Source organism: Brachyhypopomus gauderio, chromosome 20 (genome assembly GCF_052324685.1).
Source record: "Brachyhypopomus gauderio isolate BG-103 chromosome 20, BGAUD_0.2, whole genome shotgun sequence".
Classification (NCBI taxonomy): Eukaryota; Metazoa; Chordata; class Actinopteri; order Gymnotiformes; family Hypopomidae; genus Brachyhypopomus; species Brachyhypopomus gauderio.
The window spans coordinates 3,111,441-3,127,476 of record NC_135230.1 but is presented as its reverse complement, the minus strand read 5'-3'; the positions used below and the strand labels follow the sequence as shown (position 1 = coordinate 3,127,476).

Below are 16,036 nucleotides of genomic sequence, written 5' to 3'. Positions count from 1 at the left end.
TTGAGTGACATGTCATCGTCACTGAAATAAATTTCCAGTTATTTTGCTTTTGTGGCTCCGAGTCAAAAAGGTTGCCGACCCCTGCTTTAGGTCATGCTAGTCTGTAAATATTGGCTGCAGTGTTAAGGTACAGTGCAATATGATTAATTGTATAAAATGCTTTCACTTTTATATGTTAAATTGACACAACACAATACAACATTATGTATTTCTTAACTTTTACTGTATTTGTAAAAAATGAAATGAATACAATAGTAATACAATTGACAGAATAAATTGAAACTGTTTTAATTGTTCATGAGTTCATGTCTTCATTATGATTTTCTATTGCTTGGGCATAGAGAGGTATTTTGGCATGTAAGTGTTAAAGAAAAACATGTCACACCTCCTTTTCACCTTTTCTAATACATTGCTATCTCTGTAAACTTGCTGCACAAAGATATCATCATGGGCACAGATAACTAAATCACACCACTGCATACCAGTAATCAATAACTGGCCCTGGATTTGCCAATAATAACAATGGCTCTCCTTCAATTTGTGTAGGCCTTGCAGTGGCGCAAAAAGGTGGTATGCAGCGTATGTGACGCATAGGGGCGTTGCATTAGAGGGGGCGCCAAATCGATGCCAGAAAATTATTTGCCGAGTTGATCGGGGGTGGGGGTGAAGTGCGGGGGGTGCCGATAGTATGTTTGCATACACCTCAGAAAGTATGTAGTTGCAACCCTGAGGCCTTGTGCCACTTTGAGGAATTTGCAGTCTACATAGCGTTGTCCATTTGGGCACTTAATTTCAACAAGCCCAAATGATGGACGCTCAAGTGGGTCATATACAAGTCCATCAGGTGATGCACCCAGCCAAGATGCATCTGGATGAATCACTAGCCCACACTTGGTCAAGTTAAAGTTTTTCAGAACTGCATAGTCCTTTAAGGCCCCTGTTTCCATTTCAAGTCCTCTCTTCACGTGTGCTGTTTGTCATGTCCCTCGGATTATCCTTTCTGCCAGGCTTTCTGCAGCACCTGGACCTCTAACATGGCTCACCTCTCTGAAATGTGAGGCAGTCACTCTTTCTCTCCTAAGTGAATACCACTCAGGTGTAGCACTTTGGGATCTTGTTGCCTCCTCAATAAGGTGTGACTGTGACAAGGTCACAGAAAGTGAGCTTAGGTGTAGCTGTTCTTTGTGTGTTGGCACAAATGAATATTCAGGTGGGCTTAGACGGTAACATTCTAGTGGCAGACTTGGGAATGGGGGTGCATCCTCATGTATGACAACACTGTCAGATGGAGGTGGTGGTTGTTGATAGGACAGTACACTGCCAACTTGTACCTTCCCAAAGATGGAGTCCACAAGTGGCTTGTCAGGCGAGATGTTCATTGTGCAGATGAGTGGATGAGAATCTGCTTTCATTTCGGTCCAGGATTGAGGGTGGCTGGGTGTGGGAGCTCACCGCTGTGTACTTCTGAAATAAAAGAAGAGTGAATAACATTTATTTTTACACATTGTAATCTGTTCACCAGCACAACTGATTGTGAATCACATAACACATGTCATCTGAAGTACAACGAGGCTAAATACAATTTTGAAGAGAACAGGGTCTTATCAGATGATCAAAAGCATTTATTTTTTTACCACACACTGTAATCTGCCTATTAAATTTGGTACTACATACCTAACTCCACTGGCTGTAGTAGCACCTGGTTTTGGCTTTAGGACAACCATGGCATCCACGGGTCCTGGCTTCACCCCCTATTAATATAAAAGATGGTGTTAGTAAAGTGACTGTGATACATTAACTAACATTAAATAATGAAATAAGACAAACCATTGTTGGTGGTTTATGCCACTTCTGTTCTGTCTGTGTGCATGAAAGGACAGGAGGGACGACAGACATGCCAGATTCAGAATAATGAGCAGTCTGGAAAAGCAATGCAACCAAGTGTTTGCAGATTCCGCAACCAGCAACACAAGAGCAGTTGCTGTTAATGAGCACAACTGCTCAACTGGCATTGAATCACATAATGTCATCTGAAATACACAAGAGGCAAAATTTAATATCTTGAAAAGAAGACTTCGGCAATGTCAATAGGCACAATGTCTGTCCCATCATGTTGTTAGTGGTGAATGTCACTTGTCTATTGTCTCATGTAACGTTTGTGCTGTTTTGCATCACTCTTAAAACACTTGGCTATACTGTCTTTCTATTCTACAGTGTTGTGCATGGTTCAATCTACTAGTTCACTGAGCAACTATAAACTAAATATATTTTAGATTTAAACTTCATTTTAAACTCCAGATGAAATGCTTACACATAGGAGTGAAACAGGCCTACTTATATTTATATTATTTTGTTGTTTCCACCACCAACAACAGAACAGTGCAGGTTTTACTTCAACTGCTTCTTGAAGAGTGTTATCAGAATATGTTAATAGGTGTAAGTGTTGACACCTACTTTAAGAAAAATGAAGAGCACAGGGTAACATATAGGAGTGGGGGAAGATGCACACAGGTCGACTATATCCTCTGTAGGAGACAAAACCTGAAAGAGGTTAGTGATTACAAGGTGTTACCAGGGGAGAGTGTAGCTAAACAGCATAGGATGGTGATATGTAGGATGGTTTTGGAGGTGAAGAAGAGGAAGACAGTGAGAACGGAACCTAAGATCAGGTGGTGGAAGTTAAAGGATGAGGACTGTGGTGTAAAATTCAGGGATGAGGTGAGGCAGGTACTGGGTAATGGTGGTGGTGTTCTGGATACCTGGGATGAGACTTCAAATGCAGTGAAGTATGTGGCTAGGAAGATACTTGGTGTGACCTCAGGACAGAGGAAGATAGACAAGGAATCGTGGTGGTGGAATGAGGAAGTTCAGGAAAGTTTGAGAGGAAAGCAGTTGGCTAAAAAGAATTTGGATTTTCAGCGAGATGAAGAAAGTAGACAAAGGTACAAGGAGATGTTTCGTAAGGCAAAGAGAGCAGTGGCAGAAGCTAAAGAGAAGGCATATAGCAAGCTGTATGAGAAGTTGGACACTAAGGAAGGGGAAAAGGATCTGTACAGATTGGCCAGACAGAGAAACCGTGATGGCAGGATGTGCAGCAGGTTAGGATGATAAAGGATAAAGGTGGAAATGTGTTGTCTGGTGAGGAGAGTGTCTTGGGAAGGTGGAAGGAGTATTTTGACGAACTGATGAATCAAGAGAATGAAAGGGAAAGAAGGTTAGAAGAGGTAGAGGTTGTGAATCAGGAAGTGCCCCAGGTGAGCAAGGAGGAAGTAAGGGCTGCAATTCGGAGAATGAAGTGTGGTAAGGCAGTTGGACCTGATGATATTCCAGTGGAGGCATGGAAATGTTTGGGAGAGACAGCAGTGGAGTTTTTGACTGGGTTATTTAACAGAATCTTGGAAGGTCAGAAGATGCCTGAGGAGTGGAGACGAAGCATAATGATTTTCAAGAATAAGCGCGACATTCAGAGCTGTAGTAATTACAGGGGAATGTCACAGCCTGAAAATCTGGGAAAGAGTAGTGGAAGCTAGGCTTAGAGGAGCGGTAGAGATCAGTGAGCAGCAGTATGGTTTCATGCCAGCTAAGTGCACCACAGATGCTATGTTTGCTTTGAGAGTGTTAATGGAGAAGTATAGGGAAGGACAGAAGGAGTTACATTGTGTGTTTGTTGACTTATAGAAAGCTTATGATAGAGTACCGAGACAGGAGCTGTGGTATTGTATGAGGAAGTCAGGAGTAGCAGAAAAGTATGTGAGGGTAGTGCAGGATATGTATGAGAACAGTGTGACAGCAGTGAGATGTGCGGTAGGAATGACAGACGGGTTTAAAGTGGGGGTAGGACTACATTAGGGATCAGCCCTGAGTCCCTTCCTGTTCGCAATTGTCATGAACAGACTGACGGACGAGGTTAGGCAGGAGTCCCTTTGGACTATGATGTTGGCTGATGACATTGTGATCTGTAGTGAGAGTAGGGAGCAGGTGGAGGTGAGCGTGGAAAGATGGAGATATGCTTTGGAGAGCAGGGGAATGAAAGTGAGCAGGAATAAAACAGTACATGTGTGTGAATGAGAGGGCAGACAGTGAACAGGTCCAGTTACAAGGAGTTGATTTGGCAAAGGTTGACAAGTTTACCTACTTAGGGTCGAGGGTACAGAGTAATGGAGGAAGTGAAAGAGAGGTAAAGAAGAGAGTGCAGAAAGGGTGGGGTGGATGGCATAAAGTGTCTGGGGTGATCTCTGATAGAAGGGTGTCGGCTAGAATGAAAGGAAAGATCTATAGGACAGTAGTGAGACCTGCTATGTTTGTTATGCGGGGACACGCGAACGCGTATAAACCACGTGGTCTTATGCGGCGATACGCGAACGTGCATACACCGCATAGGGTTGTATTAAACCCAAACGCCAAAACCACAAAACAAAAACCGAGACCACCGCCAAAACTCTCGCGGGAAAAGATACAAAAGAAAACGTCTTCGTGAAGGCAACACAAAGGAAAACCACCAACAGAAGAGAAACAAAATAATGACACGAAATAAACTCAACGCGAGGTAAGTAGCCTACGAAAAACACAGCGCGCAAAACTAAAGAAACACTGAAGTGCTCAACGCAATGTATGTAATAAAAGAAAAGCAAAACCATTAAACAAAAGAAATGCGGAATTAAATCAACGCGAATTAGGAGCACAAAAGGGAAACAAAAACCGCCGGGGGAAGAACCGGCTCACCAATGTAAACGGAGAAAAAAAGTTAAAACTTCCCAAAAATCTGAAGAGAGACAAGAGAAATAACAGCGGGGGGAAAACTTGAGAAGGACCCAAAGGGCGCAGAAGTGAAAACACTTGAAAAACAGCAACAGAGGAGAGAGCAGGCAAAATACAAAGGAGAGAGTACCAAGACGTTACCGGCTGATTGCTCGAGAGAGACAACAAACATCTTGGCGAAGAAGAGATGACAGCGGCCTCCCTGAGTAGGGAGCAAGTCAGCTGCATCTCATCTTCGCTGATTGCGTCTACGTGACGTAGACCGCGAGCACCTTGGTGGTCATGGGCGGGGCAGTGCTGCGGCCTGCCCTGACAATGTTGTATGGACTGGAGACAGTGGCACTGACAAAGAGACAGGTGAGGGAGATGGAGGTGTCTGAGATGAAGATGTTGAGATTCTCATTTGGAGTGACAAGGAAGGATAGGATCACAAATGAATTTATTAGAGGATCAGCACATGTAGCATGTTTTGGAGATATAGTTATAAAAGCGAGATTGAGATGGTTTGGACATGTACAGAGGAGGGAGGAGATGTATATTGGTAGGAGGGTCTTGAGGATGGAACTTCCAGGCAAGAGGAGGAGAGGTAGACCTAAGAAGAGATTTATGGATGCAGTCGTAGAGGATATGAGAGTGGTTGGTGTGTCAGTGGAGGACACTCAGGACAGGGCCAGATGGAGGAGTTTGATCTGCTGTGACGACCCCTAAACGGGAATTGCCGAAAGAAGAAGAAGGCAAGTGGTATCTGCTGAGTTAGTGCTCTGTTAAGAACTCAACAAACAGGTGAGTGTTCAGTTCACGCTTGAAGATAGCAATAGACTTTGTAGTTTGAGCAACTAATGGAAGATCGTTCCACCATCTTGGAGCCAGGACGGAGAATAGTCTGGAGCTTTGTCTTCCATGAGACTTTAAGCATGGAGTTTCGAGTCGAGCCAAGCTTGAGGTTCTGAGTGCTCGCTGTACAGTTTGGCTTTTGACCATGGACATCATGTGGGGAGGGGCTAGTCCATGTTTGGCTTTGTAAACAAGCATCAAGGTTTTATATCTGATGTGTGCTGCTACTGGAAAGATAAGATAAAGATATTTATTCATCATACATTGTACAAGTACAAGATGAAATGCGCCCAGTGTTAAAGCACCAAAAACCCAGAGCGTCGGCCGCAAAACTGCACCTGCCTCGATGGGTGCCACCATTTACGCAGAATGGAAGAGAAACATAGAGATAACATTAGGAGGAGACAAAAAAATATGACCACAGATTATTCTCACGAACAGGACAACAGTCTGTGTGCATGCAAAAAAATCCCCATAGCACATACAGCATTGATAACACAGACAGTAAGCAGTGAAAGGCGTGATTCATTCAGAGAGGGAGGGGGGAGCCAGAGGCCTGGCACACAGTTTTTGTGTCAAAGTTCGCAGTGGAAGGCGAGAGCCATCTCTGACAGTCTCTGTGTGGGGGTAGGAGCAGGTAACCAAGACGACGACCTTCTGGTAGAAATTTGTTTGGGCGCCAATGCAGATAATCATGAATGAAGAATTTAGCAAGGAGCTCGTCCTTGAGTGTTTGAGCACACAAACTCCCCTTAAGTCAGCGGTCTCCCAACTGATCCAGCTTCACGTGTAGAGCATTGATTCCATCCATGATCAAATCCAGCTTTTTAAAAGTCACAGTCTGTGTTCCAACAGTTCCAACAGCTCTACCCACCGCGTCAATCAAGTTGGGCAATTTTTGTGGGCGTTCGATAACTGACTCCACTCTTTTAATTTCCCGATACACCAGGGCAACACCTAATCCAATCGGCAGTGATCAAAGTTCCAAATAACATCCTCAACATCTTCCAGGGAGAGAGGCACAAGACACAAACTACGCCACGTCCCCCCTGAGCCAAACACATATCCAAATGAGGACGGTCCGTCCAGACATGTGGGTTCTCCCAAACCATGACTCCACGTGGAAAAAAAAAGCCAATTGCGTTGAAAGACCACCTGATCAAATCCATTTTCTTTGAAAAATTCGAAGAGCAATGCCAGGTTACTAAGACAAGACAGAAAATCTAAGCTGAGCAGGGCAGAAGGGAGGGAGTGCAGGAGCAGAGATAAAGTGCGACCGCCTCTCTTGAAAGCCAGAAGAAGGGGGACTGGACCTGGAGGAGCCGCCAACTCCTGGACAGTCTGTGGTGCAATGTGATGTTGGTGGTTGGAGCGAGACATGATGTCCCAGATGTGCTCAATCGGATTCAGGTCTGGGGAACGGGCGGGCCAGTCCATAGCTTCAATGCCTTCATCTTGCAGGAACTGCTGACACACTCCAGCCACATGAGGTCTAGCATTGTCCTGCATTAGGAGGAACCCAGGGCCAACCGCACCAGCATATGGTCTCACAAGGGGTCTGAGGATTTCATCTCGGTACCTAATGGCAGTCAGGCTACCTCTGGTGAGCACATGGAGGGCTGTGCGGCCCTCCAAAGAAATGCCACCCCACACCATTACTGACCCACTGCCAAACCTGTCATGCTGAAGGATGTTGCAGGCAGCAGATCGCTCTCCACAGCATCTCCAGACTCTGTCACATCTGTCACATGTGCTCAGTGTGAACCTGCTTTCATCTGTGAAGAGCACAAGGCGCCAGTGGCGAATTTGCCAATCCTGGTGTTCTCTGGCAAATGCCAAGCGTCCTGCACGGTGTTGGGCTGTGAGCACAACCCCCATCTGTGGACGTCAGGCCCTCATACCATCCTCATGCAGTCGGTTTCTAACCGTTTGTGCAGACACATGCACATTTGTGGCCTGCTGGAGGTCATTTTGCAGGGCTCTGGCAGTGCTCCTCCTGTTCCTTCTTGCACAAAGGCGGAGGTAGCGGTCCTGCTGCTGGGTTGTTGCCCTCCTACGGCCTCCTCCACGTCTCCTGGTGTACTGGCCTGTCTCCTGGTAGCGCCTCCAGCCTCTGGACACTACGCTGACAGACACAGCAAACCTTCTTGCCACAGTTAGCATTGATGTGCCATCCTGGATGTGCTGCACAACCTGAGCCACTTGTGTGGGTTGTAGAGTCCGTCTCATGCTACCATGAGTGTGAAAGGACCACCAACATTCAAAAGTGACCAAAACATCAGCCAGAAAGAATAGGTACTGAGAAGTGGTCTGTGGTCCCCACCTGCAGAACCACTCCTTTATAGGGGGGGGGTCTTGCTATTTGCCTCATTTCTACCTGTTGTCTATTCCATTTGCACAACAGCAGGTGAAATTGATTCACAATCAGTGTTGCTTCCTAACTGAACAGGTTGGTTTCACAGAAGTGTGGTTGACTTGGAGTTATATTGTGTTATTTAAGAGTTCCCTTTATTTTTTTGAGCAGTGTATATATAGGGGAGACCGGGTAAGGTTGTAACACCATCAGTTCCACCGATCACGGATAAGATAGGAGTCATATGATCATTTCAGTATTTACCCAATTCCTCCCTGATCCTACATGGTGAATATCAAGGCTGTAAACAGGCACATGCAGATTCCATCGCGAAAAAACTGATTTTGAGGTGAGAAAGTAAATTTCTGAATCAAGACTATATTTTGTTTAGTACTTGTACTATTGCAGCTAGTTAAACACTGGCTGACAGGGGTGGGGATGGTTGTAACACAGCTTTAAAACGTGTTACATTCATCACCTTACATACAACTAAGAAAACTGTATTGATATTTTATAATTTTAAAGAAAGACTGACAGAGGTGTGCCTGCAAATGTTTTTAAAAAAAGCATACCTACATGTTCTTCACACAGGTACACTGTATTAGTGTTCATTAAGCATACATATTGTTAAATAAGTTTGTTCTAGTACACTCATTTACACACCCACACCCACACACTTCTGAGTAAGACAAAGTGAATATGAGTTATGGTCAGTCACAGAGAGAGATACATTGTTCTGGATTGTTATTTTATTAATTTTTTATATTTTTGAAGCATTTTGCATGGTGTGGCCTCTGTTTTTGCTTCTTTTGTCTAATTGTTACAACTTACCCCAGCATGTGTTACAACCTACCCTGGTAGTGGGGTAGGTTGTAACAAGGGAACACCTTGTATTTGACATCAACTCACGACGTCTGTGATATTTCAATTGAAGTTTTAATTGGTGCCATTTGTAGTAAACAAATGGGTGTACAGAGAGGTGTGATCACCTGGTCGGCTTGCTAAGCTGCGCATCCGTTTTTCTCCTGAAGGTTCCAGCCTCTCCTAGATCCGTAGGTGGAGTGTTGAAGAACTCATCCATGCTCCTGTCTATGGAGTCCTGGATGGTGACGTTACACGCTGATACACATGAAGGGTGGAGCACTGTGTAGTCCCTCACTCTGCTGCGACCCGCAGCCTTGACCTCTGACCCCCCAGTACCAGCGCCCTTCACGGGAGCCGTGGCCGGTTTACTCATTTTGGCTCCCGGCGTCTCTCTGTCAAAGCTCTCGGCTTCCTGGGTGCGACCGGGCCGGTGGTACACCCTGTCCCTGGCAGGCTTGAGAAGGGGCAGTGGTTCAAAGTGGATGGGCTCCTCTGGAGGGGGGTCTCCGGCGGGCTGCTCGGAGGGTTTCAGCCCATCAGACAAGTGGCTAGCCTGGACTGGGGCACCACCCCCAGCAGCGAGTGCACAGTCCTGGCCCGCTGGGTCCCAGTCGTACAAGGAGTCTCCAGTGGGGGCTTTGGAAGCTGAGTACTGTGATCCAGGTCTGCTCACGGTGCCGGCCACCTTGTACCAGGCTGACCTAGAGCTAGCGGCTGATATGGTCTGCAACGGCTCGGCTGGGCAGACAGAGAAAAATTCCAAATACTTCAATTTCAGATTTTTTTTTTATTGTTATACTAGTCAAATACACACTGCACAATTATTTACAACTAAACAGCTAACAGAGACTTAAAATGGAATTATTAAAGCCATCCATGATCTAAAACAGGGGTGTCAAACTCATTTTCACCGCGGGCCACATCAGTGTAATCGTTCCCCACAGAACTTATAAATGTAACTACGCCTTAATGTTAAATACCTCTGAAATATTACATATATATTTGCATGTTTGCTTGCTGCTCTTATTATAACATAAATCCTTTTAATTTTTTAGGTTACTAAACCCACATTACTCCATCAAACAATGATCAAACTATCCAAGTGAAAAAAGAAAAATAACATCAAAGATATCACATTTACTTTGTTCAAAAATATTAAATAACTGAAAACAGCAATTGTGCTTCGTAAACGCTCCCTCTGAAAAGGACTTTGAAACGCGGGCGATTTCTTCAGCCACAACAAAACCAGCTTTTACTGACGCTTCGTTTGTGGTTGTGAACACATTCTGTAGTGATCAGTTTGACTTTTAATTCTTTGGCAATTTGTTGTTTTCTTGATGCCTAATTTTGGCATACTTAGCTCCGTGTTTGGTCGCAAAATGCCGACGTAGACGGTACTTTTTGACATCCGCCACGGCTTCATACCCGTTTTTCTCCTTGCGCAAACATTGCGTTCCCATCTTTCTTGAAACAACCTTCTATCTGCATCAATGTTTGTCTTCCTGGACATTTTCAGATCATTACTTGTATTTCTCAATAACATTTACAGGGGTGATGGGGTGATTATTTTAATAAATATTGTGTTGGTTTATTAGGACATACATTTTGTGCTTTTGTTCATGTATTACGCCTTACGCCGTAAGGCGGCCATGATGAAGAACACTTTCTTATATATCTTATATATTATATATTTTATAATAGATAAAAATTAAACTTTAATTTCCCCTGCCAAAAAAAATCAAATGATGGAAATCCGTCGTGACAGAGAACTTTAACCCATGACCAAAACACTTTTCATACTGTTAGCAGTGATTCCACTTCTCTCTAGTGTGAATGTGCATGTGTTTGTGGAGAATACCCCGTCGACTAAAACCTTTACCACACTCTGAGCATTGATGTGGCCTCTCGCCTGTGTGAGTGCGCTGGTGTCGGTGGAGAGTACTTTTTACAGTAAAACTTCTCCCACACTCTGAGCAGAGATAGGGCTTCTCTCCTGTGTGAATGCGCCGGTGTCTTTGGAGATCATTCTGACCAATAAAACTCTTCCCACACTCTGAGCAGCAATACGGCTTCTCTCCTGTGTGAATGCGCCGGTGTCTTTGGAGATCATTCTGACCAATAAAACTCTTCCCACACTCTGAGCAGTGATATGGCTTCTCTCCTGTGTGAGTGCGCTGGTGTATGTGGAGACTAGCCTGTCTAGTAAAACTCTTCCCACACTCTGAGCAGTGATATGGCTTCTCTCCTGTGTGAGTACGCTGGTGTATGTGGAGACTAGTCTGACTAGTAAAACTCTTCCCACACTCTGAGCAGTGATACGGCTTCTCTCCTGTGTGAATGAGATGGTGTTGGTGGAGACTACTCTGACTAGTAAAACTGTTCCCACACTCTGAGCAGTGATACGGCTTCTCTCGTGTGTGAATGCGGCAGTGTCTTTGGAGATCACCCTGACTAGGAAAACTCTTCCCACACTCTGAGCAGTGATACGGCTTCTCTCCTGTGTGAGTGCGCTGGTGTTTGTGGAGACTACTCTGACTAGTAAATCTCTTCCCACACTCTGAGCAGCAATACGGTTTCTCACCTGTGTGAATGAGATGGTGTCGATGGAAATCACTCCATCTATTAAATCTTTTCCCACACTCTGAGCAGCGATACAGCTTTGCTCCTTTGTGAATGCGCTGGAGAGTTTTGGATAACATTTGTGGATTTCTGAAGCTGCGTTTGGGTGCCAGATTCTCATATTTAATTTGTCCTGACTTCAGCAGTCTGACATACTCCTCATGGTGACATGTCCTGATGTGTTTGTGGAGATACATTTGAGTTGTATAGGAATGTGGACACACAGAGCAGGAGAAGACGTGCAGGAGTGCAGAAGAAGATTTGAGTTCTGGAAGAGAGGAAAAAACAAACTTAGTGGCAGCTGCAGCGTTATTACTGGGCCATATATAATAAAGACATTAATCATACAGAACATCGTATGAAACAGGAATAATGTAATAAAAAGATGTTTTATGGAGCAGCAGAAAGCCCCGCCTCCTTTAGGCCCCACCTCCTTTCTCTGTGTTCTTTTTGGGTTTATGCCTGCCACTGGTTGTTGTGATGTAATCCTATCTGGCCCAGTCATGCACAGATGCTACATTAGCGCTGTGGCTATTATCCAACAATCAGGTTGTAGCACAATGACTGACAGTAATAAAGTGAACTCAACCAATAATACTTCCATTCATTGATACATATATTAGCCATCATCCAACGTGAATAGATCCTATAATACCTGTAATGATCCAACTATTTGGTAAGTAGTTTACCTTCTAAACAAGCCTATTTCCTCCTTAGGGTTATAATAATTATTCTAGGCTAATCTCAGACCTCCTCAATAGCTATGTTTTGGTTAACTGTGTGTAAACTTGCTTAACTCACCTGGTATAAAATCATTCTTATTATTACAATCATCATGTCCACCACGGATGCAGTCCACCAGTCTCACTGAACACGTCTTTAATGGAGTCTGTGGTGTGTGCTGGTCTCCAACATTACAGTTAGGGCCCAGGAACTCTGTGGGGTTTGGGTCGATTTTATCCACAGGAGACATATTGATTTCATCCTGTATCTCCTGCTTTATGCATTGGCTTGTGGTGTTCGAGTCAGTGTCCTGTGTCTCCACAGGGTTTGATTCAGTCTTACACACCACAAATACACAAGGCACATCCTGCATCTCCTGCTTTATGTATTGGTACTCAGTGTTACAGTCAAGTTCCAGTGTTTCTGTGGGTTTTGTTTTCATTTCACACACTGGAGACAGACTGGATTCATCCTCCATGTCCTGTGGTGTGTGCTGGACTCCAGTGTTACAGTCAGGTTCCAGTGTCTCCATGGGATTTGCTTCGGGTTTACACACTGGATTCTGTCTGAGAATATAATCTGTGTCCTGTGGTGTGTGCTGGTCTCTCTGACCATAGTCTTGTGTTTCTCTTTGGTTTAGTTCAGCTTTACAGACACTGCACAAAGTGGCAACATCCTTCTAGACAAAAAGATCACAAAAACATTATAAACAAACAGGGCAAACACAGTGTAAATATGGAGTTATTCATACATGAAACAGCAAACATGATTCTGCACCACTTGAAGGCATTTGATTAACACCACAAACACATGCATGTTTTAAACATGCAAAATACTTTTTCGGCATAAACAATTTCTTCAATCCAATGACACATACCTCTTTAGAAAGATTTTCTGTTTGCTGATTCAACTTTCTCTCTAGCAATTCAATCACTTTTCTCAGTTCACAGACTTCAGTTTGTAGGTTTCCAATGTCCTCCATGGAGAGGTCAGTCCCTACTGACTTTGTGCAGGATGTTTCAGAGTCACATAACAGGTGTAACTCCAGCAGAACCTCTCCACCCTCCTCTCCACCCTCACTGCCGTCAGCAGCCATCTGCAGTGGTGGAACATGAGAAACTGTTTAATTTAATGAAGGAAAAAAGAACATGCACCCAACTACTTGTACAGAACACACTGTTGTAGTTCGATATGTTATTTAAAATGGTGGTTATTCTCAAATAACTGTATAGTAGTTTCCAGTAGGGCCTGGTAGTTCAATAAGTACAGCAAGTGAAGTTATTCTAGCTTTACAGCTGAAGCAGATACAAAATCAATGGCTTCCTATGGGAGGATGGAGGGATGAATAGAAGGCCAGAGATAATAGATGGATGAGTACAGTCAATATGGAATGCATTTTGATGTTTGAGGTCAGCTACTGACTACTGTCACCAAGTTTGATCACCATAACTTGAAAATTAAGAGTGATTAAATATACACAGTAATAACATATACAACAATAACATATATACAACACAGTAGCTAAAAGGCAGTGAAAATTAATTGAAGTAAATGGATGAAAAAGAAGGAATCAAATGGAGAGAAGAGTTGTGAAAAGTGGATTTCTATCCATCCTCGGACTACCATAAAACTGTAGACGAAACAGCATGCTATTATTTGCATTGGAAAAATGATACTAAAACGAGTAAACGCTTCGAGTAAAACAAACCGAAAAACATCATTCTACCATTAACAGAAGCGACGGTGGCCAGCAAATATCATATTCACGTAAATGCTTGAAATCAGATCGCAAGGAGGTGAACGAACGCATGCACTGTACACGCTAGGAAATGACTGTACGAGCGAGTAAACTATTAACGACGAGCGATTACTAACCGCACGGAAAACGTCCTCAAGACACTCAGAGAAACAGCACGACTGAGAAGTCAAAGTAACACCGTTAAACGCACCAGAGCTACTGCGGTGTGTGCGACCAACGTCCAGATTGCGCGGCGGGTCGCGTTGGGTCTTTGTGTAGCGCTTCACACTTAATTCAGCAACCCAGGGTCTTTGGTATTAGAAACGTGCATAAAACTCAACGTGAAAACCACATACAAAACACATTTATCCTATATATTCATATAGGATGTTCATCCATGAGACGAACATATGGCTGAGGTCTTTAAATGTTAGTTAAACTTCCGTCCCAGTCCGGGTGCAGAGAATTTGTAAAGTTGCTCCGCAAAGTCTTCCGGGTTTATTTGACGCAAGAGGATGTCCGCGAATTTTCAAAATATAGTCAATGTATGAAAATGAATTGGGTGAATTGGAGCTAAAACGTATTAAATGAATTAAAATAGTTTCTCAGTCAGGATCTTCCTTTCGTTTTCGAATGAAGAGTATCACAATAAAATAATAATAATAATAATAATAATAATAATAATAATAATAATAATAATAATAATACAAAAAAATAAAAAAAATAATACAATAATAAAACAATATATTGTGTTTTCCTTTTTCTACACCAAGTAGGATTTGGCTGTCAACGCAGACACAAATGACAGCGCAATATATAAATGTCCTTTTTACACGTAATGTAAACATTGGCTGTATGAGGTCAGTACGGAGCCCCTAAAGGATCTAGAAAAATTTTTTTTTGAAAGCTAAATTGTTCCCTCAATTTAATAAATCGTTCCCTCAATTTAATAAATCGTTGCCTCAATTTAACAATTCGTTCCCTCAATTTAATAAATCGTTCCCTCAATTTAATAAATTGTTGCCTCAATTTAACAAATCGTTCCCTCAATTTATTATTTCATTCTCTCAATTTAACAAACCATTCCCTCAATTTATTATTTCATTCCCTCAATTTAACAAACCGTTCCCTCAATTTATTATTTAATTCCCTCAATTTAACAAACCGTTCCCTCAATTTATTATTTCATTCCCTCAATTTAACAAACCGTTCCCTCAATTTAATAAATCATTTAAATAAACCTCAAATATCTGATTTTGTGCACAACATGCAGTACACCAGACATCATGGACCGCTTAAATTTGATTATATTTTATTTTGAACTTGGTTTAAAATATCTGGATATACTTCAGGTTTTGGCTGTTAAACATGGCATTGTTTTATCTCTGACATCCCTTAAACGTATTTTATGTAAAAATGGGTTGTTTCGGAGGAAAACCTATGATGACATTGGGCAGACCATCCGGTTCATCCGAAATCAGCTGCAAGGGTCTGGAGCACTCCATGGGTATAGGTGGATGCATAGTAAGTGCATAGATCAAGGTGTCAGAGTTTGTAAAGAGGATGTGCGTCTAATCTTGTCCACCCTGGATCCTGATGGAACACATAGCCGCAGAGCAAGGCGTCTGAACAGGAGAGCTTATTATGCAAAGGGTCCAAATTACATATGGCATGTGGATTCATACGATAAACTTAAACCGTTTGGTATTTGTATTAATGGTGCAATCGATTGATATTCACGAAAATTAATATGGCTAAAGGCATATCACACCAGTAGTGACCCACGTGTTATTGGAGGTTATTTTCTTGAAGCTGTTGTAGAACATGGAAGATCTCCCCGTATAGTACGAACTGACAATGGCACAGAGAACAGTGTTGTACGAGACACACAACGTTTTTTCAGACGTAATGATGAAGATGGTGGAGATAGAAGTTTTCTCTATGGTCGCAGCACAGCCAATCAAAGGATCGAGAGTTGGTGGGGACACCTCAGGAAGGAGTGCATTGAATTTTGGCTTGAGCATTTTCACAGACTGAAGGGTGATGGAGATTTTGATGGAGATTTCTTGGACAAGAATCTGGTCATCTTCTGCTTCTTATCATTAATTCAGGTAGAGTATTGACTTATAAAAGTCCTGATGAAACTT

General features: G+C 43.1%; 1 protein-coding gene across 7 annotated transcripts; it reads right to left on the bottom strand.

The window, feature by feature from the left end:
* Nucleotides 1–70: 70 nt before the first annotated feature.
* Nucleotides 71–14,366, bottom strand: LOC143484172 (uncharacterized). 7 transcript variants are annotated; one of them, XR_013122562.1, is made up of 9 exons: nt 14,027–14,366; nt 13,029–13,247; nt 12,230–12,830; nt 11,391–11,696; nt 8,935–9,547; nt 2,455–7,717; nt 1,828–2,030; nt 1,675–1,751; nt 71–1,464 (listed from the first exon to the last, which is right to left on the bottom strand). XR_013122562.1 is itself a non-coding variant. In XM_076982784.1 (6 exons), the coding sequence occupies exons 2-6, from the start codon at nt 13,245–13,247 to the stop codon at nt 7,646–7,648; spliced, it is 1,806 nt and encodes a 601-aa protein (XP_076838899.1). In that variant the 5' UTR covers nt 14,027–14,366; the 3' UTR covers nt 7,510–7,645. The 7 variants fall into 7 exon arrangements, 2 of the variants coding, with proteins under 2 accessions (XP_076838899.1, XP_076838898.1); XR_013122564.1 differs by having other exon boundaries at nt 2,455–2,541; XR_013122563.1 differs by having other exon boundaries at nt 1,828–2,541.
* Nucleotides 14,367–16,036: the final 1,670 nt, after the last annotated feature.